Below are 24924 nucleotides of genomic sequence, written 5' to 3'. Positions count from 1 at the left end.
GACGGTACAATTTCCACATTGTTAGTCATTTGTCCAGTAAGTATGTGTGAACAAAGGTAAATGGCTGTGGCTAAATATGCATTTAATCGAGACCTTGCATGGCTCTTGAAGTTTTTTAAAGATATCTTCCAAAACATGAGATTGCAAGTAAAGATCATTTCAAAGATGTTTTCTTTTTGGAGAGGAAGATACAGAAACATCACCTATCCCGTATTGTGCAAATGAACCAACAAATAAACCGAATCCAAAGGAAATGAGGGAGATTATAATGGAGCTTACACTTTTGGTTTATTTCTATATGCATAAAGAGGCACTGTTTTGTATCTCCTATACAAAAGTCGTACTACTGAGTCAATGATACCTGGGCAGATGCATTGTGTTGTGTTTTTAATTACAGTGATGAATTTCTACTTATTTATAAAATTTGCTCACCCCACGCCACACCCACACACGTAGTCTTCTCTGGGACTGACAATAGGCATTTCTATGAAGCAGGAGGAGGTTAAAGTACAGACAATGGCCAAGAAAAACATCCACATAAACTAGTCAGCCCATGAGGGGACTCTGCATCACTGGCACCATTAACGTCAGATACCAACTCAGAGTCCCACACTGACCTCAGAGAGGCTCACAGTACATCCAGTTGAGAAGGCCTCGTGTTGCATTATTGAACATCATAGGATGATGCTGATTTCTGGCTTGTCATGGATGAGAGACACATATAGATATGTGACCAATAATAATTTTATACAAAATTTACCATTACGTCAAGGCATACAAGTAATTATAAGTAAACTGGAAGAGCATCAGTTGCTCATATATTTCAATTAATTTTCAGGTCCTGTGGATGTCAATATTCTAGCTAAATGTAACCCCTGCCTATCAAATCCATGTAAAAATGATGGCACATGTAATAGTGATCCAGTTGACTTTTACCGATGCACCTGTCCATATGGTTTCAAGGTAAGTAAAAGCACTTTAAGAGTCACAGTTGGAGAACATACTTTTTCTTGCTGTGCCTTTATTATTCTACTGTGCTTTCTCTATGTGCCGAGAACTGCTTTAGTTGACTTTACTTGCCCCTTCTTCTCCAGGGGCAAGACTGTGATGTCCCAATTCATGCCTGCATCAGTAACCCATGTAAACATGGAGGAACTTGCCACCTAAAAGAAGGAGAAGAAGATGGATTCTGGTAGGTTATTAGTCTGTGATCATCTGTGTCTGAAGTATTGGAGGAAGGATCACTAAGCCAACATGCATTTTCCTTTTCAAATCAAAGAGCAGTATTTTTCAAAGAATGCCGGAGAAAGGGTACTATGTGTGGGTCCCTCTGGAAGATGTTGCAATATAAAAACTAAATGGAGACACTATAGTATTATCAGCTCAGGATGCCACAAAACCAAAACTAATTTACAAACATACACACATGCACCTTATGGTTAATCAGGTCAGATTAGGGCAAGACAAAGTATTAATATTGGCTCCATTATACTAATTAATAGCCAACTAGTCCGCTACTGCTAGTCATATATTCATCTGTTGTTTTGCTTATTGCTTTAACAGAGTGTGTAATGATAAGATATAGGTCCCACTGAAACAGAAAATTAATGATTTATTTCCGAGATACAATATAAGTAGACAGACTTGCTGTGAATGATTTTAATCTGGAGTTTTTTAATCATATGGTACAATTATTTCAGATGTACTTCATGAATTATGAACTGGAGCTCTTTATTAAATGACAATAATAATATTACATAAGAATGCTAATATACTACTAAAACTTGTTAGAATTTCACTTTTTAGAAGAAATAGACTTCTGCATTCTGTTATGAAGTTGTCTCTTATTCAAATATTATTCAATACGTACTCAAGATTGTTTTATGCCAGAGGAAGGATTGCATTTATTAAGACAAAGAGGAACATTCACATTTTGTAATTGCAAGGAAGACAAAAATTTTATTTTTGGATTCATTTTTGTTTCAAAACATCAAGGACATTATATGTATGTTAGTAGATGTTGTAATTTTAAAAATCAGAACTAGTTCCTCTTCATTTATGAGCAAAGAAGTCTGAATTATTTTATTAGAGCACAACTCAAGATTAAGATATCTAGGGCTGTGGAATAAAGCTGCTTGTGTTTTAGACCTGCAAATACAGTGAATTTATTGACTTTCAAGACCATGGAACCATTTGCCTTCTTGCAACCAGCATAAATTTTATTTTTTGAATGGTTTCTGCTTGGGTGGATATTACCTTAAATTGACGTTTACAACATGTCATTTAAAAGCATTTTAAAAAATCCATTTCTGGTAGTTAAAAGCTCTATGGTTGATTAGTGTAATTATGCTTTTTTCAATATTTAGACCACATGACTTGAAAATGCGGCAAAAAGATGTTTTTTGCTTTTTCTTCCTCTGGCATTCAGGTGTATTTGTGCTGATGGATTTGAAGGAGAAAACTGTGAAGTCAACGTTGATGATTGTGAAGATAATGACTGTGAAAATAATTCTACATGTGTCGATGGCATTAATAACTACACATGCCTTTGCCCACCTGAGTATACAGGTACAAAGAACAGGAAATATTTTGCCTTCAATCAGTATATCTGTTTGAAAGCATCATTGGAACTATGTTATATATGTTTAGTAAATCATTTTATTATTTGATAAATGGTAGGTGTCTTGAAAATCAGATGCAATGTAAATAACGTAAGGACTTAAAGATAGTTTCAGCTAACCAAATAAAAGACCCAGGAATCTCTGTTCAAACACATGCATCTATTATAAAGCCATGCTATCCAGTAATAAAAGAAGCTATTGTCCTAAAGCTTTTAGTCCCACAATTAAATGGCATTTTTGTACAAACCATTTTCCCTGTGCAAACCAACCCCCAGTACCTGTGTGAAAACAGGACGTTTATTTAATAGCCAAAACATAATTAAGCATTTGGGATCATTCATCTTCATACTTAACGTCTTTGCTAGTGAGTGTTTGCCTCTAGTAACCCATGTCCCTCAAATTAAAAGTCAGGAAGATACTGAGCACTTTGGATAGTCTTATGAGACTATCACCTTTTTTCTAACACTTTTGTTTATTTGGATGACACATCTCATTAGACTATTAATTGCTAAACTTCTTCCCTATTCAAACCAATTTGCTCTAAAGTCAACATCAAGCTTATGACTTGTCTATTTTGTCAGAAATGATTTTTTTTTAATTTTTTTTTTGTGGCTCTGAATTAGAAACTTCATAGATATGCCCCTTTTCCTTTAATAAATCGCTTAACATTGACAAAGGAAAAACAAGAATATTGTACATTTTATTTGTAAGAAAAAAAATGGAGAAGTAATTTTGGTCGCTCTACTTAAAGTTGCTATTTTCATTTTCTGGGTGCATTTCATTAATTATATCTATTTTCATATAATTTAATACCTAGTGAGAAAATCAAAGGATGAAATTACAATGCAGGTGACTGGAGTTAACATCTCACAACATGAAAGATGAGCATACATCTGTATGATTAAATTTTCCCAGGGATGGTTTGGAAAATGATTAAAATGGAAGCTTTTATGGAGTACCCAAACTGAATTTTACTAGGTACCTTTCTTGATGGGAAAATACTAGGTAGAATAATGAGGCTCTGTTTTGGCAACCCAAATCTGTTTGAGTGACTCTGAAGGCTGCTTTTTCTAGGGTCTTATTTTTAATTTTTATTTTTTTGGCACCAATAAAGCACCCGATATCATGTAAAGCAGTAATAGCATACTAAGTTTCCAGTAGAAATTTGAACATGCTATATTACCAAGTCTTATAGGAAATATCTACAGACCTTAGTCTGCTTAGTGGGTGGAATCTTAGCATTATTTGATATTTTACATGCACCTTTCTAGAGTATCTAGAAATAATGTAGATGCTATGTAGCTTGGACTTTCACACTAATATTACCAATATTATCACACTTCAGAAACTTGACATTAGCCTGTGACCACAAATTCTGGAGCCCTTTGAGCTGCCCTGAGAATTTAACTTCATTGGATGGGCTGATTTAGACTTGTCCAAGAAGCCCAATGTTTGCACTAAAATCTGCTACCTGGTACCTTCTTAGGATGGAGTAATTCTCTTTTTCCATCATTTTCCTGATCATTATAGAAAGGGCTTAAGAACCCAGTTAATTTTGGCGGCCTCCTTAGACCAACCCACTCTCCCTCCACCAGACAAATTGGACCCAAGCATTTCAAGCAAACTTTGCCTAACCAATACCTTCCTAAGCACAGAACCAGGAATATATATATATATATATATATATATATATATATATATATATATATATCCTGATGAAAACGTAGGCTGTGGAGCACAACTGCAATCAGGTTCTTATATGTCTTTTTGACAATAAAATTTCTAGAAGGTGGTTGAGGACTCTTTTGAGTTGGTTTGGAGGAGTCCTCCTGCTTTGGCTTTTGATTTGCTATTCCTTATTCTTATCCATTTCTTTTGAGTCTTTGTCTTAGCTGCTCACCCTTCATTTCCCCAGCTCCCTCTCTACACCTGCTCCTCTTGAACACACGTTTTCTCCTATTCTAAGGGTCAGTTCAGAGCAGTTTCCTTGGAGAAGTGTTATGAAGCCTCACTTCCCCAACTATGTCAGATCTCTTTCTTTGAAACATATCATAAATACCTAAAGCTTAGCCAAACCATTCTTCAGCCAAAATGTGACATCTATAAAAGCTGTCATCTGGGAACTTGCCATGAGTATCTGTCAGGAGCCATTTGGCTCTCCACAAGAACTGGGACTGTTTTAGTCTTTTTACTTGTAACTATTGCAAATGTCAGTTTGCCTTAATTTGGGCAAAGGATCAACAAAAATACTAAACAGAAAGTACATGGCATACAAAACATGAAGATACGACCATTTTATCTTCGGAGTTGGTCTTGTGGGCCATGAAGGGTTTGACAATTTGGCATGAGAGAAGATATCTAAATGGGGCAAATGTATAACTCATCTATTAATTGTAGTATTTTTGTGCACACGTGAAATGAGCTCATTTACAAAATTTCAAACAACCATCTGCAGATTTTGAAATCATTGACACATAAGTGACCTTTAATTATGGGAAGTAGGAATGAAGCTCTAGAGTTTTATATCCTGCTTCATCCAAGTCTGCAGTTAAGGAGGAATTTTCTTATAATGTGATTATATGGTTTTAAATTTGAGTTTGGAATCTGATTAATGAGCATGAGATCTGGGAGCAGAAGCACTGCTATGCTCAGGGAACATAATAATGTCAGTGTTTAAAAATCATCCTAGTAACAAGTTCATTTTTCCTTTGAAAATTTTGTGCTCTATATCCCAAAGGCATACAATGAGAAGTGAACTCTGTTTCATGGGAACAAATAATGCCATACAGAAAAAAAGCTTGTAAATTATTATGGTGACAGTTTTTGTATTTGACACCTATATCAAGAGTCAGAACGGACATAATGTCAATGGAAACAAATTCAGAGATCTGTGAGCAATCTGACAGAGAAGTTGTGATGAACAGACTACAAAACATGACTAGAAATATTTAAAATAAAATGAGCCACCTATGGGGAATGTATTAAACTTTATTTAAGCCCTGTGTGACCAAAATAGCACAGTGAGTAGTTACTGATTTGTTAGAGGAGAAAATTCTCTGCTCTTTCCTGCTCCAGGGATTGACAGCATAAACTGTAAGGACAAATACTGTTTTTCTATTATCTAAATCTTGCTGTAACTTCACCACCCTAGTCACCAAAACCATTCTCCATATACTCCAGTTCATCATCTGTGCTTCCAGTTGTGTAATGCATGACTGCCGATTACTAGTGTATTTTAGGTAAGATTAACCTTTGAAAAGTTGAATTCCCTATGAATCTAAATTAACATCCCTATACTATTAAGACAGTAGGACTTCAGAATTGTAAAACAAACAATTTTAAAATTAAATCTAAGGTTTTAATTGTAGCTTGAGAGATTTTCTTGGTTTTGATTTTTTGTGTGGTTATTTTTAAAAAATCATGATCATCTTCTTTCTAAAGACAAGACATTTCTTGGAGCTAAATGTCCAAGGAATTCCTGAAATTACATAAACCTAACACCTATAAAAATAAAAACTATAAATATGGCACCCCTGTTTTTTAGAAAAATGGACCCTTTTTTTAGGCTGTAGTGTTACCTTAGGTGTTTAATTCAAAAATGTGCCTTTGTGTATTTCCCAACAGTCAGAACCCTGGATCCGCTATATCAAGACTGTGTGTCTTAATTAATTCTTATTCTTACAGGACCACATACAAGTATGACACAGTTGATCACATTTTAAGCCCTCCTTTCACTTAATGGGATTACTTAAATTCCATAAAATGAACATCTCCATGCACATTGGGCATGTAAAGCCTTAGAACACATTTTGTGGAAAATATTCAGACCACTTTAAATTTTCCATTGTGTACCCATTTTCTCTTTGTTTTCCGAATCTCTGACGCCCATGCACAAGCCATTCGGTGTCCATCTTAAACAGTAAAGGTGCTGGTTGTTTCGTCACCTGGTTTAGACGCAGACCTCTAGCTCCCTGTGATAGCATTTACCTTTTGCCTCATTTTCTCCATGTTTGTGCGTGTGGCCCGGCTGTAGGTAAGAAATCCAAGCCTTGCTTCAGCTCGCTCGCCCACCCCTGCTTCTCTGTTGTGAACGCTGCGCATTGGCTTCCTGTGCTCTGCTGTTGTATTGCAATGTAAAAAGTCTTTTGTCTCTTCTGTCTTTGTCGCTGCCAGCTGCTAATCTGAATGAGGTGGAAAAAGGTTAGTTGCCTTTTAAGTCTATTACGATTTTCATTTTAGTCTCCCTCTTTCTTGTAAAGTTACGTAGATTTCACTGTGTGTACATGGTAAAAAGGAATGTTGACAAAATATAAAATCTGAAAACAATATGTCAAATCAGTCATTCAGATCTTTAATCTATGCCTCACTATGCCAAACACTATAAAATGGGCCTCTGATATGCAATTTATCTATTGTTAGAAGACAACGAATAGAAACTTTTTGAGTGGGAAGAAGGGGTGGCTAGAATAAGGGACGAATATAAATTTTTTAAATTTTCTACTTGTCTGTATGCTTCCACTTTTTAAATATGTCACAAACATGTATTACTTTTAGAATGAAACACGGAGGTTATTTAGTTCTGTAGATAAGGCTGCAGATAGAAAAATGTTTAAGAAAGAAAGACTGTTCCCATAACTTTAAGCAGATCTCTTTAGTAACATGAAACATGAAAAACATTTGAAGGTGTATACATTTATTGAAACACTTTAGGAAATAAATATTATAAAGTCTAAGAAGTTGACTTACAGGATGCCATGACTACTAGGCAGTATGTTTAAGCATAAAAAAAGCCATATTTAATCATTGACATCAATATGATCCACCCGGCTCCCCAAATACATCGGGGCCCATAAAAGTAAGTCGTAGAATTATTAGAGTATAATCGTGTCTGGGAAATCATCATGGAATATTTATGACATTTTATCTTAAAGACTCAGAGTTTTAACTAATTACATTGGATTGTTAATTATTCAGCTTACCAAAAGTCTTCAAGTACTAAATGCAAGCACAGCGTCCTAAAAGGAACACAATGTGTGCTTGTCTTGATAGTTCCAATTGTATCTGAAGCATTTGCAGTTGGATTATGAGGATAATAAAGAAGTTATTATAGACTGGGCATGGTGGCTCACCCCTGTAATCCCAGCATTTTGGGAGGCCAAGGCAGGTGGATCCTTTGAGCCCAGGAGTTTGAGACCGGCCTGGGCAACATGGTGAAACCCGTCTCTACTAAAAATACAAAAATGAGCAGGACATTGTGGCACACACTTGTAGTCCCAGCCACTTAGGAGGCTGAGGCAGGAGAATCACTTGAACCTAGGAGGCAGAGGTTGCAGTGAGCCGAGATTATGCAAGTGCACTCCAGCCTGGGCAACAGAGTGAGACTTGCTCTCAACAACAAAAAACAAAAACAAAAAAAAAAAGAAAGAGGTTGTCATATAGCAGGTCTTTCTGTCTTCTCTTGCTATGGGTTTCATTTCCTCTGTTGCATTGCTTGGATGATTTACTGTGTTTGCTGACTTACTCTTACAGTGTGCAGAGTTAAGTTGAAAAACATGAAAAGAAAATGGTTTCATATTTTAGAATGTAACAATATAACATGTGCTATTCTCTGGGGACTAAGGCATCTAATACCTTTCTGGGTCAAATGGCATCTTTTCTCTTTACAAGTACTAAGCAATTGATTGCCTGGGTCAGGGATGTCTAAGGGCTGAGTCTATCTCAGAAACATAATAGCAATTATTCCATCACAGGAATATGTCCTTAAATTGTTGTGTATACTCTTAGAAACAATCTTGGCAGTACGAGTGTTTTAAATCACCATGTGGTTTCATGTGTTGACTAAATTTCATGCTTATGTTTATAAAAGCTCCCTTTTATTTTCCAAGAATTTGCTGCTGACTGAATTTGCTTTTAAAAGCAGTCAAATCATTCTCTGTATTTTTAATTCAAAACTTAATTGGAATAGAATTTCCATTTTTTCTAGCACCAGGGGGAATTTTCTTAAGAAGAATGTACGTCATTAGTCGATGCATTGTTAATTTAAAAGAACTCTGTAGTTTATGTGAACAACACAAAGGTGGGCAAAAACTTCTATGAAACAACGATAAACCACTTGTTCAAGGATATGCACCTTGTAAGTGGAGGCCCAGATGCAAACCCGTGTCTCATTGGCCCCAAAGCATGCACTTTGGGGTGGGGGCCTCTGCTGGAGCCTGTCCCTTCTGCCTTGCTGCCTTCTTCAGGCACGGCTTCTTTTCTGTCTCACAATAGCTTATTTCTCATTCATGGTTTATGCCAAACAAGCTTTCCTTCTGCTCTCCTGCTGTCTCTTCGGCTCGCTATGCACAATTGTCCTTATGTAAGGAAAGCTGTACCCACAAAATTCAAGTGCAGCCAAGCCGTCTATTTTATCTAGACATGAAAAAAGCACCGAATGAATGCCTGTACAATTAATGAATAAATTCTCCCCGAGAACTAGGCTACCTTTTATCCCATAAGGCAGGTGGTTAGATTGTGTAGGTAAGGGGAAAAGTTCAGGTTTCCCATCCCGGCACGAATATTTATAAACTCTGGGATACCTCCCAGTCTTTTATTTTTCTTCTGTGAAACAGGAACAATGATATCTGTCGTATCATTCACATAGACATTTGAGAATAACATGTAACCATGTATCGGAAAACACTTTGAATGGGTAAATGTCTATACTCCAGAAATATTGAAGGCTGCCCTGTAAGACAGGTTTAAATTTTGCATCATTTAATTCCAACCATCGTCACTACGGTAACATGGTTCAGATATAGTTGATGCCATTCCCCATGGCAGAAGAATTCTTATGAGAATTCTTTATTCTAATTTTTTATAAAGAAAATTATATAAGGTAAATTATGTATAGAATGGAAATTTCTCTCCCCATATTGTTTAGAATTGTCTGTCTTTATTATTATTGTTTTTAATTTTACTTTGTACACTCACTTCATATAGAAAGATTTTATTTAGGGATAGGTCTTTGGTCCTCTTTGCCCCCATACACTACTTTGAAACATAAGGAAATACACAATGCTGAAGAGCTCTTGGATTTGGCTGAGCTGGATTTGTAGCTTTTTGTGTATATTTTTAGATTTTCGTGATCTCTTAGTAACAATGACTTCTGTTTTTAATTCTGCTTCGAGATGTGTAAGGTCTTTATATCAAGGTCATTATAGATGCTGACATGCTTGTGACCTCAAATAAGGGAAATGTAAGTTGCCGTCTGTTTTTACTAGAGAGAATACTTTGGCAGCCTAGTGATATTATGTGGTTTGTATTCATCCTCCAACATTTCAAAACTTTCTTAAATGCACTTCCATCTCAAAAAAAGTTTTAAAGATCTTGTTTTCTCTTTAGTTAATAGGCAGTGCCCACTGAGCCCAGAACAACAATTTAGTCTAACCAAGTCTTGTTCAATCTAATTTGAATTGAGTTAAATATTTTGAAATATTTTGAAATATGAAGTTTGAAAATATTTTGAAAACTTAGTTAAATATTTTCTGAAGTTTCAGTAGTTGCTGGAATTGGCTATATTATTTAGCCTCAGTGTTCCAATAAGGAAATGCTGAAAAACACTTCATTTTGTGTTTGTTTATTTGGAGAGGTAAGTTTTTTTTCTTTTTTTCCCATTTAAAAATATGCCAGATGCTTATTGAGAAAACATCTTATGCAGGACACCATGTTAAATATTGAAAGTGATACAGAAATCCATAAAATGTTACCCTTATCTACTGAGCAAACTCTTTGGCTTTGCTTCTTTACCACAAGGTCAGATCAGGTCAAATATTTCTCAGTATACAACCATCAATTCTCATATCCCAAGAACATTAATAATATAATATAGCTACTTTACTAGTTTGTAGGTAAAGAAAAACACTCCTTCTGAATATGGACACTGACCAAGCTCTCTGACAGACTCAAGCAACTCATTTCATACCACTTAGAAAACAAAAATAGGAACCGAAAACTGATTTCCCTTCTTTGAAACGTCTAAATACCTACGTTTATAGCATATTTTCTTGAACCTTCCTATTTTGAATTCTGATAAACTTTTATCTCACGAGGTTTCTCTATGGCAGTGCTCCGATGATGTACGTGTCCCATTTTACACCTATTGCACACAAAGATCACATCTGTTAATGGCTAATGCATCTTACTGGGCATCTGCCTGTGTTATTGTGCTGTGGTGCCTGGGATTATAACCTTGAGAATGTAACAAATAGGGCTGGTCTGGTTTAGCAAAAGAGGAGAAAACATATATACTTTTCTTTCAGGTCCAGTTTAATGAAGCTGCCCTGAGATGACTCCCATAGTCTCATCAGCTATATCTATCCTGTGCTATAGATCATCAATCTCTCTGCCACACTGCATGGTCTGTAGGAGGAGAGAGAATGTTTCTGTTTCTATAAATAAAGAACAAATGGGAAATGTATACTTTTTAAAATCAGAATTGGATCGAATTTACAAAATTTGGTAATGATAAACATTCAGGTCCATTCATCTTAACCTTCCTCAAATGTGCCACTTAAGTGCTGACAAGTGCAATTTCTTGATAATGGAGCTCAGAGTCTCCATCCTTTATTGGAATGGTAACTGTTCGGCATAAAAATGCAGTAGGGATATCTGGAAGTGAACAGATTACCCATCTCATCCAGCCTGCAAGGGCACACCTCGGGCTAGCATCTCAGAACACAAACCTGCTACCAGTTTTTTAATTCTCTCTTTGCTTCCTTACATTGTTCTTTATGTGATGTGGGTCTCCGTTAACATTTAAAAAGCATTTACCTGCCAGAAGCAATCAAATAAGTGCTATCTTTCCTGTTTTTTTATCCAGCACCTAGTTTGTGCCAGACAATTTACTAGTGAATGCAATGGGAATGGAGAGATACAAAAATATAAATATAAAGGTATCACATGCCCTCAAGTCGCATACTTTTAAGAAATTAAATCGTATTTTTTTTATCTATTAGGTTGCTTTTTTTTTTTTTTTGAGACGGAGTCTCGGTTGCTTATTTTGAGATCTTCCCTTGCTGAGTTAATTCAAAGAGAATAAAATTAGTACATTTATTAAAATGTTTCTTGAGTTTGACTGATTACATGCAACACTAGAATTCTGGTCCAGTTATCCAGATTGCCATCCTAAATTTCTCCTTCATTATTATCAATATTAATAATTATTTCTTCTTAAAAAAAAGTTTATTACAAGTTACAATAGGAATAAAAATGGACTGCAATATCAGCTCCAGTACCCTTACCACCTCTTTCGTACATCTATGATATCCAGCATGGACTCAGATTTTTATCTATTTCAAAGAGAGAAGCAGCTAATCTAGTTACATTAGCAGAAGGTAGCAACAGTAGCAAGAGTTATGTGTGCCAGCAACACCATGTACTGCTATCTAAAATTATTTTGTTGTAGACATGCCCAACTTGAATTTAAAAAGCTAACTTTGGGGAAAATTAAATAGAGATACTCAACATCCATTTAGTGTAAAACAAATTAATATTTTTAACAAATATTTTTAACAGTGATTTGAGTCAGAAAATTTCAGAAATCTTAATCTGGGGACAAAATGATCCACCTTTTTGATAAGCAGGCTTCCACCTTTTTGATAAGCAGGCTTTGAGGACTAAATAAGCCTAGATGAGATATCCCATTGCCCAGATTTCTTGGTAGGTAGAAAGCAATTAATAGTCCAGCCAAGACAGGGCACAGTGGCTCACGCCTATAACCCTGGCACGTTGGGCGGCCGAGGCAGGCGGATCACGAGGTCAGGAGTTCGAGACCAGCCTGGCCAAGGTGGTGAAATCTCGTCTCTACTAAAAATACAAAAAAAAAAAAAAAAAAAAAAAAAAAAAATCAGCTGGGCATGGTGGTCCACACCTGTAATCCCGGCTACTCAAGAGGCTGAGGCAGGAGAATTACTGGAACCCAGGAGGCAGAGGTTACAGTGAGCTGAGATTGACCACTGCGCTTTAGACTGGGCAACAGAGCAAGACTCCATCTGGGAAAAGAAAAAACAGCCCAGCCAACAATTCTTCAAAACTTTCCTCTCTGTAATTAACACGGCTTATTTAGCAAAGAGAACAGATCTCTTCAGGGGTAATAATGTATTTCAGAACTGTATAATATAGTTTTTAATAATAATTAAAAATAATTTTATTTAGCCCAGTTTCTAGGCCGGGATGCTACCCGTATGTCAATCATTAAGGGAACTTAACAGACAGTAGAAAATTAGATGTTGATCTTATTTCTCTGAATTCTCTGTATAGTAACTTCTCCAGGGTAAAGCTTTGTCATACTCATCCTTCAATCATTTGCTAGATCTAGCACAAAAAATGTCTCCCAAGATGTATAATGAAAATTACACTAAAGCAGCTTTTGTTGGTGAAATAAAAAACCTGACTCTGAGAGAGTACATGTAAACTAATTCTATTATAAGTAAATTTATTTTTAAATTATTCTTATTCATTTCAGGAAACATTTAATGTTAACTCTCATGGACCATATACTATCTTCATTATTCATTCATTTGTCAAAAAGTTACTATAGTTAAGAAATTTCAACAATGCTTAATGAGTTAAAGCAGTATATTTTAAAGAAAAAGTACATTTAAGAAATCTGACAGGATGTGCAGGAAATGTAAATCAACTCAAATATCCTCCACTTATGATGAGCTTTGATGTTTTGACATTATATATATATATATATTTTTTTTTTTTTTTTTTTTTTTGAGACGAGTTCCACTCCTTTGCCCAGGCTGGAGTGAAGTGGCATGAGCTCGGCTCACTACAACCTCCACACCCTCCCCACAACCCGGGTTGAAGCGATTCTCCTGCCTCAGCCTCCCCAGCAGCTGGGATTATGGGTGCCCACCACCATGCCCAGCTAATGTATATATATGATATATATAATATATATTACAATATATATTATATATCTCAAATATTATATGATATATATTATATTTGAGATATATATATATTTGAGACAGTGTCTGGCCCAGACTGGAGTACAGTGGCATGATCTCAGCTCACTGCAACCTCCGCCTCTCAGGTTCAAGCGATTCTGTTGCCTCAGCCTCCCAAGTAACTGGAATTACAGATGTGCACCACCATGCCCAGCTATTTTTTGTATTTTTAGTAGAGACAGGGTTTTACCATGTTGACCTCAGGTGATCCACCCACCTTGGCCTCCCAAAGTGCTAGGATTACAGGCATGAGCCACCATGCCTGGCCAATATAATATAAAGTAATAAAACACTTTCAGGATTATTTTTATATTTAATGATAGTATATATATTATATATGTGTATATCTGTATATGTGTATGTATATATATACACACACACACACAAGTAGTTAATAATTGCAGCTGTCATTCAAAGTTCAAGCACATCTGCAAACTTACCATAAAAACTGATGGCACAGGCATTCAACTCACTTTCTCTTCTGCAAGACACAGTAGTCTATGATTCTCTTGCCTTTGCCATCTCTAAGACCTTGAAGAGAAGAATTGTTGTTATTGTTTGGATAGCCTGTCCTGCAAGCCCTAACTGCTAACACCAGCTCCCCTCCAACAGAGGAGTAAGTGATGATTGGTCCAAGTCAAGCACAACTCACAGTGCTTTGCAGGGAGACTTCTGGCCACAGCAGCACATGTAGAGCTAATCTACACTACTGTGCTCCGCTTACGTCTTGACTCTCTTGAAGCACAGGGAGCCTTGTCATGGGCCATTCCCTTTCCTTTGTGCACCACTTATTACAGACTGACTATTGGAGAAGCTCATAGTACTAAAAGAAAACTTGAGACAAAGGAGAAGACAGCTACATGAAATAAAATGAAAGAGACATAAAAATGAAAGAAAAAAAAAAGGAAGAAATAGTGGCGTAAGTTGAAAGTTTTATTCCCCACCATAAACTTCCAGTGATTTGGAATTTACTACCTGTATTGTTTTGCTAGGGCTGCCATAACAAATTACTGCAAACTGGAGGCTTAAACAACAGAGTTTTATTGTCTTACAGTTCTGGAGGCTAGAGGTCTGGAATCAAGGTGTCCATGGTGTTGATTCCTGCAGAGGATTGTGAGGGAAATGTCTCTCCAGGCCTGTCTAGTTGGCTTCTCCCTGTTTTTCATATCGTCTTCCTCTATGCCTGTCTTTCCTGGTATCCAGGTTTCCCTTTTTGATAACACCAGCCATATTGGATTAGGGCCTACCCTAATGACTTTAACTTGCTCTCCTCAGTGAAAACTCTATCTCAAAATAAGGTCACAGTCTGAGGTACCAGAGGTCTCAAACACACCAGTTTTTTGTTGTTTTTTTTTTTTTTTTTTTTTTTTTTTGCTTTGAGGGGCACAATTGAATCCTCAACACCACCTCACTGTATTTTAAACTCTGTGTTTGCACCAGAAAACCTGTTCTTCCTCCACTGTTCTTCATGTCACCAAAAGGTAATTCCCAATATACATACCTGAATCATAGACATCCTAGACAACTCCCTCTCTCTCTTTCCCCCATGCTTATCTAGTCCATCAAAAAGTCTCATCTGTTTTGCTTCGTAAACACTGCTTTGGGCCATGTATACCTCCACCCCACCCCTACCGTGCATAAGCAGTCACCTCTCATGTGTATCCCCACTTATGCAATCTGCCGTCCTCCCATGGAGACAAAGTGCTCTTTTCTTTCTTTCTTTCTTTTTTAAAGACAGAATTTCGCTCTTCGTTGCCCAGGCTAGAGTAGTGCAGTGTCACGATCTCTGCTCACTGCAACCTCCGCCTCCCAGGTTCAAGTGATTCTCCTGTCTCAGCCTCCCGAATAGCTGGGACTACAGGCACCCACCACCACACCCGGCTAATGTTTGTATTTTTAGTAGAGACGGGGTTTCACCGTGTTGGCCAGACTGGTCTCAAACACCTGACCTCAGGTGACCCGCTCGCCTCTGCCTCCCAAAGTACTGGCATTACAGGCGTGAGCCACCACACCCAGCCAGAGTGCTCTTTTCAAAGTGCACGTGTCATCTGGCCATGCCCCTACTGAAAACCTTTCAGTGGCAGCCCATTATTCATAGAATGAAGACCTTCAACCCTGTGACCCAGCCAGCCTCTGGGGCTCCTCTGGCACCGTGTTTTCCCAGGCTCACTCCCATCTCTCAGGGCTCCTGTTCTTCATGCTGCCTCCTGCAGAAGCCTCTGTCGGAGCTCTTCATTCTCCACTTCACCCTTGCCTCTGAGTCTCACCTCTTCAGAAGAACCTCTCCTGTCCTTCTTCAGAGCAAACAGTCCCTTTCTAGAGCCCCATAAAATGTTCCTGCTTAGCATTCAGCACAGAGGCAATTTTACATATATAATAGTCCCCTCGTTATCTGCGGGTGATACATTCCAAGACCCTCAGTAGATGCCTGAAACCACAAATAGTACTGAAGCTAGTTGCTATCCATCAGAACATGTTTCTGTTCATGTCTTTCAACCCACACGCTGAATCCTTCTTCATCCCAAGTAAGCCCTTTGCATGCATGCTGGCTGCAACTTTTCCACTGTGAGGTATGACAGCAAAACTAGTTTGAATTTCTTTTTTCCTTGTTCACAACTTTGCAGAGATAGGAGATTCCTTTTTACTGTAGATCTTAGCAACCTCAGCGTACAGTTTTTCTTTCTTTCCTTATTAAGAACTTTCACCTTTTCACTTAGCGGAGGCACTTGACAGTTTCTCTTGGGCTTGTCCAAATTACCGACATCACTACTCTTGCACTTTGGGGCCATTATTAAGTAAAATAAGGTTTCCTTGAACAGGGGGCTGTGATACCACAACAGTCGATTTGATAACTGAGACGGCTCATAAGTGACCGATGGGCAGGAGGCTTCTCCCGCCAGATACCCTGAATAGAGATGATTTACGTGCCGGGTGTGATGGAGCAGAATGGAACAAGATTTCACCAAGCTACTCAGAATGGCATGCAGTTCAAGACTTACGAATGGTTTATTTCTGGGATTTTCCATTTAATACGTTTTGGCCACTGTTAACAGTGGGGAACTGAAGCCACAGAAAACAAAGCTGCAGATAAAGGGGGACTATTGTACTTGGGAAATTACTGAATTAACATCTTTCTCCCCTTCCTCTCATACGTAAACTCCATGGAAATAGGAGTAGTTTGTTGTTTATCGTTATACTTCTAGCATTGATACAGGTCCCCATACATAGTTGGGACTCAAAATATATGGTGATGTTAAAAATCTGATTTGCTGTTTTAATTATTTGAAAAAGCTATAGGCAGATCATTCTATAAGTATCAGGGAAGAACTTTGTAGAATAGTTCTAAAACTATTTCAGTTAGTATGGTAACAAATTTAAATGAAAAGGTAACTTAAGATACTAGGAAGGAAGTAAAAATGAAGGTAATAGGAAGGGCCCCTTTGTGTTGAACAAGGAATGAGCGTTAAAAACAGGTTCAGGCCGAGCACAGTGGCTCACACCTGTAATCCCAAGAGTTTGGGAGGCCGAGGCGGGTGGATCACGAGGTCAAGAGATGACACCATCCTGGACAACATGGTGAAACCCCATCTCTACTAAAAGTACAAAATTTAGCTGGGCATGGTGTTGTGTGCCTGTAGTCCCAGCTGGGGAGGCTGAGACAGGAGAATCACTTGAACCCAGAAGGCGGAGGTTGCAGTGAGCCAAGATTGTGCCACTGCACTCCAGCCTGGGTGACAAAGTGAGACTCTGTCTCAAAAAAAAAAACAAAAAACAACAGAACAGTTAGGTTCATAGATCTAAAATGAAGCAGAAGGTAAGGCCAAGCTCCAGGTATTATTTCTCATAAAAACCATCAATGTGCATTGAGGTTTCCTACTCAATGCAATAATACTCACAATATCGGTACCACAGGGGTCTCTGAACACATGCTGGCACTTTATTTTTACCGCTGAATGCAATAATGTTGCTTTGTACAGCTAAGCGTGATACTCCCTCTGGTAACTTGCTGTCTGCATTATCCATATCTTCAGAAGCATTTTCCTTTTTATTTAAAAAAAGGGATTTTTTCAGAGCCACAGTTGACCTTACACATCTTTAATTCCAGAGCCTCAGTTTACAGATGAAGAACTGAGGCCGAGAACAATAAAATAGTTCTGCAACCAGTCGACTCCCACATATTGCATACAATTGTAGGCCATCCCAGACAGTAATACAACTACCCAAATGTCATTTTCCCCAATAAGGACAGTTACTCCCTGAGATCTCTTTATGCTGATTCACTCTTTACTGCAGAGTATTATCAATTCTGATGATCCAGCTTTTACTCTTCCATCTAGAAGGTGACCCATAACATTTCTCATCCAAATCAGGGTAATTATGTGAGTGCCCAGGCACACTATTGACAATTACCTTGGGACAACAGGTGTAAACCAGGAGTCGTGCAAGCCAGGGTGAATGGATACATTACCACTCCATGCAATTTTTCAGAAGAAATACATTCACAGACATTCAGTAAGTAGCATCTTACCTCCTCTTCAAGAGTGAGTCTGAAAAATCATTCCCATTTACAAGAGTGGGTATCACTTTTGACATGCTCTTTCACAAATTGTAATAGTGTTACTGTAGAACTTGGTCATTTCTTGTCCTGCTGTGTCCCATGTATAACTGACAGGCAAAATCAGGAAGAGGTGACCTAAGAAACAGACAAAACTCTATACCTGTCATCGCAGCCCTTTGGGAGGCCAAGGTGGGATGATCACTTGAGGTCAAGAGTCCGAGACCAGCCTGCCCAACGTGGTGAAACCCCGTCTCTACTTAAAATACAAAAATTAGCTGGGCATGGTGGCACATGCCTATAATCCCAGCTACTCAGGAGGCTGAGGCAGGAGAATCGCTTTAGCCTGGGAGACGGAGGTTACAGTGAGCCAAGATCACGCCACTGCACTCCAGCCTTGGTGTCAGAGCAAGACTCCATCTCCAAAAACAAAAAAACAAAAAAACAAACAAAAAAAAACCTCTGTATCAAAAAAATTCCTCTGTTTACAACATGTGGCACTTTTTCTTAAGAAAGTTCTGGCATTCGCAGATATTGGTTACCAGCAATATTTATTACTAGTAATAGTAGATCATTTATTAACCTCTCTTATCCTGAAGAGGTAACCATAGACCCCCTGACTGACTACTCTTTGTTTTCTCTCCAAAACATACACAACCAACATATATACATACATTCAGAATGTTTTCACCTCTTACCAACAAGAAATGAAAACTAGAATCATAAGGAAAATTAATTTGTTCATCTGATCAAAAGTGAAATCACAAATGCCAGGCAATGATTGTGTTCCACCCTATTGGGAAGTTTTAAGGGTCCATGGCTGAAAATAAAGAAATAGGATTTCCTGGGATTTAGAGGAATGGGTTGAAGCCAGATCATGGAGTCAAGGCTTGCCTAGGCTCCTATCTCTTGAGAGGCTCATGGGCACCAACATTTAACCTATATTCAACCACATTGCCCCAAACCACGCCAATGGATAGATTTACCTTTCTTGATGTCAGTTTAAACATATTAAGACCTGCTTATGGGGTAATCAATTACAACACTAACTCTGTATAGTCAAATAAAGAATATTTCCAGTTTTCCTCTCTGTCACCTCACACTTTATCATCTCTGGAAGGGAGGCAGCCATTGACAATATTATCTCAGGCCCTGAGCCATCACAAAAGCAAACTCAATTGCCCTATTTTTTTATTATTTTTCCACTAACTCAGTACTAGCTCTGACTAAACTTACAGAAAAATAAAAACCAGGTAAAAATGGCATCATGTCCTCACAATACTATGAGTTTTGGGAGAACTTTTCAATATTGGTAACTAAAAATACATTAGCTGACTAATGTTAGTCATTTTATCTCTATTCTTCCTGGAAAACCAGTGCAGCTTTTAGCTGTCCAATTTCCTCTTACTGGTTGAGAAGGAGATATGCAGTCCAGTATTTGTCTAAGGAGCTTGCTAAGTTTCCCTTCTTATATTGAGCTCCTGAATCTCACCACTGTTGCACTCTTTTGAAAGCTGTCCTTCCCTCAAGTGTAGCAGAATCCAATATAATTAAGGAAAATTAAAGAAACAGTCCAATGAATACATTCATGTTAACATTTAGTCAGGGAAAATTCACAGCAATGTTTAAAGAGAATAGCATAAGCTATGTTATTACTATTCACGAGTGAGTAATTAAGCAAAAAATTACACTAATCTCTAAAGGCTAGAATGAAACCCGAGTTGATTACAGGTCAACAAAATAGAGCTCTTGCCTTAAAGCATGATTCTTCCTTTTAATAACTATTATTTGAGTATGTCAGCATACCACACTGTGGGAAAAAAAACAAAAGCAAATGTGGTAAGAGTTCTACTCTTAGTGATTTTACAGTCAAGGAAAGAGAATCAGATAAACACCAGTAATATAAAATGCATACATAACAGTGCAACCCTAAAACCTTACCTTATATGCTTATAATGAATATTAAGTGACTGCATATTTATACAGTGTTTAAAACTGTCTGGCATACAGTAGTAAGAACCATATAAATGCTCATTAAGTACATAAACAAATGTATACCATGTATATGCCATAAGCCAGGCACAGTCAAACACGATATAAAATTAGAGATAGAGAAGAAATAGTTGAAAAGATCTGGCATGATTCCGTAAAGAAGGGGACATATAATGGATGAGAAAAATGACAACAGAATTGTGAAAGGATGTTATTAAAGCAAAAGGAGAAACCATTAGCCCAGGCATGGAGTTAAAATAAATTCAGGAAATAGTAAATAGACCCAGGTGACATGAATGTAGGGTGGAAGATTGGTCTTTAAAGCAAGTTAGGCAGTAATTGGATGCAGAAAATGTTTTTGTAATATTTGTTAGCATTATAAGTTTTGGTGATAGTAAAGTAAAGAAAATCAAACCTTTTTTTTTTTTTTTTTTTTTTTGATTGCTCTTGTTGCCTAGGCTGGAGTGCAATGGCACAATCTTGGCTCACTGCAACCTCCATCTCCCAGGTTAAAGCGATTCTCCTGCCTCAGCCTCCCTAGTAGCTGGGATTACTGGCGCCCATCACCACACCTGGCTAATTTTTCTATTTTTAGTAGAGACGGGGTTTCCCTATGTTGGCCAGGCTGGTCTCGAACTCCTGACCTCAGGCAATCCACCTGCCTCAGCCTCCTAAGTGCTGGGATTACAGGCGTGAGCCACTGCACCTGGCCGAAAATCAAATCATTTTTGAAGTCATCAACTTATCTTACTAAAGTCAGGTGTATAGCTAGGTAATGGTCACAAAGAAGTCTCATATACAATCTCAATAATGATTATTGCTATTTTGCTACTCTTATAGAGATAAAGAATACTTGATATTGATGTAGTTTTTTATGTTCAAGTTGGCATGCTTAGTCTAAAGCTGTTGATTAGAGATTTAACAATCTGGTTAGCTAACAGTTTCTTGGAACTTTGTCCTTGTTCACTCCTTTCCATTATCAAGTCTATGGAGTAATTCTTTGTAGACAAGGGTCAACTCTCAGTTTTATTTTTTTAGAGATGAAATTCATTTTCTCTGTTCTTTCCCTAGCTCAAGACTTTCTCTGCTGGTAGACTGAGAACTGATTAGGAGCAGAGCCCATTACATTCATCCTTATAGCCCTGGCCTCTAGCACAACATCATGTAGTAAATCCTTATGGACTGTGACTTAGATTGGATGGATTGGGTTGGATTGTATCAGAGTAAATAAGGAATAAAACATGTCCCTTTATTATAATTTTAAAACACTGTCTTATTTAGGCATAAAGTAAAAAGTACATAAAATTACATTTATTATTTATCTCAAATGGTCCTTCTTTCCATCAGTTTTTACAAACTGTCTTAGATAGATACTACTATAAACAGCCTATATCTCCATCAGATAGATTTGGTTAGAAACTGAAAGTGATTTCATCATAGTAGGCTGATAAAATATGATGAATGCATTTCATCAAGATATCCAACTTAGAGTAATACTAATTGAAATCGCAAGCCTTTAAATAAACCTGTTTAAAAATCATTCATCATGCATGTTGCTAAAAATCTTTCAGATCCCTGAAAACTTATAGAAGCAATATATGAGACTTACCGTGCAATTAGTTCTTTTTAAGAGACAGATAAAAACTAATATCCTGCACCAGATTGATGTAATAACTAGATGAATACATTTATTAATTTACATCCTGGGAAAAGACCCTTGAAGTCTAAATAATATGCCACATTTAGTTGTCAAGCAATGATTTCTACCAACTAGCTGAGTATCACTTTAAAAGGATCACCTTGTAACAAAGGGGTGCTGTTACAAAGTTCACACTCCTGAAATTTTTACCGATGCTGTTACAAATGACAGTTTTAGTAGTTTCCTGGAAATGAACAGCTGCCTATAGATGTGTCACTTTATTTGTCTATTTATTGCATAGAAAACAATTCGAAAGTAGAAGTAAAGTAGAAAAGATAAAAATAACTTAAAATGTATTATATAAGTTAATATATATTATGTATTTGAATACCTTTCCAGTCACCTTAATACTTTCACAGTAATTGGGAAAGTCTTCTAAATGAAAATTACATTTGGTCTAATGTATCTGAAATAATAACCATGTTATTGGTATCAGAAGAAATTTTCTAAAGAAATTATCAGTCATGTGATTCAACAAAGAGTACCTAGAATCTGCGTGGTTATGCCTTCAGCTCTCATTTGTTGATAGAAGTTCTATTTCATGAGTTAGGTGACTTTCATGGAAAAAATATATGTTCTCTCTCTCTGGATTGAGTCTCCTTTTACTTTTTTCTTTTTATGTCAGAGGATGTGAGTCTAAGAAGCATTCTGTTGAGCTGCAGCAATGATTCATAAGAAGAAAACAAAGTGTTTTCTTTTTTTTTTTTTTTTTTTTTTTTGAGATGGAGTCTCGCTCTGTCGCCCGGGCGGGAGTGCAGTGGCCGGATCTCAGCTCACTGCAAGCTCCGCCTCCCGGGTTCACACCATTCTTCTGCCTCAGCCTCCCAAGTAGCTGGGACTACAGGCGCCCGCCACTTCGCCTGGCTATTTTTTTGTATTTTTTAGTAGAGACGGGGTTTCACCGTGTTAGCCAGGATGGTCTCGATCTCCTGACCTCGTGATCCGCCCGTCTCGACCTCCCAAAGTGCTGGGATTACAGGCTTGAGCCACCGCGCCCGGCCAGTGTTTTTCTTTTAGACTTTTAAAACCAGAGACTATGAAGATTCGAGAATATTTTTTTCAAACATAAAACTGTAGAATAAGCCAGGCATAAAAGGGTACATATGGAATGATTTCATTTATGTCAAGCTCAGAAACAGTCCCAGCTAGCCTATGGTCTTGTCATGGTAGTGATCCTCTTTGCAGAGACGTGGGGGAAGGCTTCTAGGGTGTTGGTACATGGTGTGTTTCTGGATGTGGGTGCTGGTGACCTGAGTGGGTTCAGTTTGTGAATAATCATTAGCAATTTATTTATCCTTTGTATCTATGCTATATATCAAGAAAAAAAATCCAAAATAAACAACAGGAATGAAAAGCATTCAGATTTCCTTTTCCTAATTCCCATAGTATATTCTGAAGGGGCTTATATTAGTCACAGATCGCAATAGTCCTGTTGTCCAAAATCACAACACTACTTAGCAGCAGACCCAGAACTGGATAATGGACCATCTGGTTCCATGCCGTGTGGCTTTTGTTTTGGGTTTTTTGCTTTGTTTTGTTTTAAATCACAAGCTGCCCTAACCTCTAAGACCCATGACAGTGACACAGTCTGCTAGCAGGAAGCCTGTTGACCTTTTTCTATGAGCTAACACTGTTTGCCATGTTGCAGGTGAGTTGTGTGAGGAGAAGCTGGACTTCTGTGCCCAGGACCTGAACCCCTGCCAGCATGACTCAAAGTGCATCCTAACTCCAAAGGGATTCAAGTAAGTCCAAAGCTGCCTTTTTGCTCACAGAGTAGGGGACGCATTATTTTAGAAACCCTTCTCCATCCTTAGCTTCACACCTCTGCTGGGGATAAAGGGACCTATTCACTAGTATCAATGACATTTTTTAAATGTCCATATACAATATGGACTTTTTTTTTTTTTTTTTTTTTTTTTGAGATGGAGTCTCTGTCTGTTGCCCAGACTGGAGTGCAGTGGTGCGATCTGGGCTCACTGCAAGCTCCGCCTTCCGGGTTCACGCCATTCTCCTGCCTCAGCCTCCCGAGTAGCGGGGACTACAGGCACCTGCCACCACGTCCGGCTAATTTTTTATATTTTTAGTAGAGATGGGGTTTCACCGTGTTAGCCAGGATGGTCTCAATCTCCTGACCTCATGATCCGCCCGCCTCGGCCTCCCAAAGTGCTGGGATTACAGGCGTAAGCCACCGCGCCCAGCCGTGGACTTTTTGTTTAGTACACTAAAGAAAAATGAAAAAGTGTTTCCTTTTCATCTATGATTTTTTTTGTGAAGTCACCTATGGCAATAAGCAGCCTTTGAAAATGCTTGCTTGATTTTATTTGAAGGCCCATCTGGTGACATTTGTAATATCTTCCAGTTGCTTCATTGTCTGAAGGTAAGTCTGTGGTAAAATAGAGAATTTGATTTTAACGTAATTGAAGATGTTACGGTCTGAAACAATAATTTAGCTATCCAAGGTGAGAAAGATAGAGTGACCATATATCTCAGGCTGCCCCAGGGAGTCCCAGGCTATGCCTGTGATGATTGCTGTTATTATTGATAGTGCCTCTTCCAACTTAAATGTTTTTTGCATAAGGTGACAAAGCATTATAATCCCGCTAAGCGTACTCCCTCAAGTGAACACAGAACTTCAAAAATCACTTCTTTTTGCCTCCCCAGCAATATTCCTGAAATATGTTTGCTTTCAAATTATGTGATTTCTTTGCCACCATCCGGAAATGTTGTAAGGGTCTTTCAACAGCACTTCTCTTGTTAGGGCTGGCAGTAGTTAGAGAGCATCTAGTCCAAATTCTTCATTTAAACATGAGAAAACCATGGCCCAGAGAGGTTAGTTGACTGTCCAGAGATCTTAAGATTATGTATTGGCAGAGCTAGAGCTAGGATTTATACTTTCCAGTTGGGTGATTTTTCTACTATGTGTTACCTATAAGAAGTTTCAGAGTTTATTAACATTACAGCTGGTATTGTATAGCAAATAGGCTGGATTCTTAGGAATTACACAGTCGGGTACAGGGGTTGAGCTGTGCTTTCATCGGACAGCCAGCAAACAGCATTATT

At 37.8% G+C, this 24924-nt stretch overlaps 1 protein-coding gene across 2 annotated transcripts in view; it reads left to right on the top strand.

Annotated features, from left to right (window-relative positions):
* SLIT2 (slit guidance ligand 2) overlaps positions 1 to 24924 on the top strand; it is a 375237-nt gene that overhangs the window by 320854 nt on the left and 29459 nt on the right. For both annotated transcript variants that reach the window (XM_008017787.3, XM_008017785.3), the window contains 4 exons: positions 839 to 963; positions 1095 to 1192; positions 2429 to 2568; positions 23513 to 23606. In XM_008017787.3, coding sequence (XP_008015978.3) covers positions 839 to 963; positions 1095 to 1192; positions 2429 to 2568; positions 23513 to 23606 — 457 coding nt within the window. The remainder of the gene's footprint in view (positions 1 to 838; positions 964 to 1094; positions 1193 to 2428; positions 2569 to 23512; positions 23607 to 24924) is intronic.

This window comes from Chlorocebus sabaeus, chromosome 27, assembly GCF_047675955.1.
Source record: "Chlorocebus sabaeus isolate Y175 chromosome 27, mChlSab1.0.hap1, whole genome shotgun sequence".
Lineage (NCBI taxonomy): Eukaryota > Metazoa > Chordata > Mammalia > Primates > Cercopithecidae > Chlorocebus > Chlorocebus sabaeus.
Note: the sequence above shows the minus strand (reverse complement) of the source record. Positions and strands in the feature narration are given on the sequence as shown.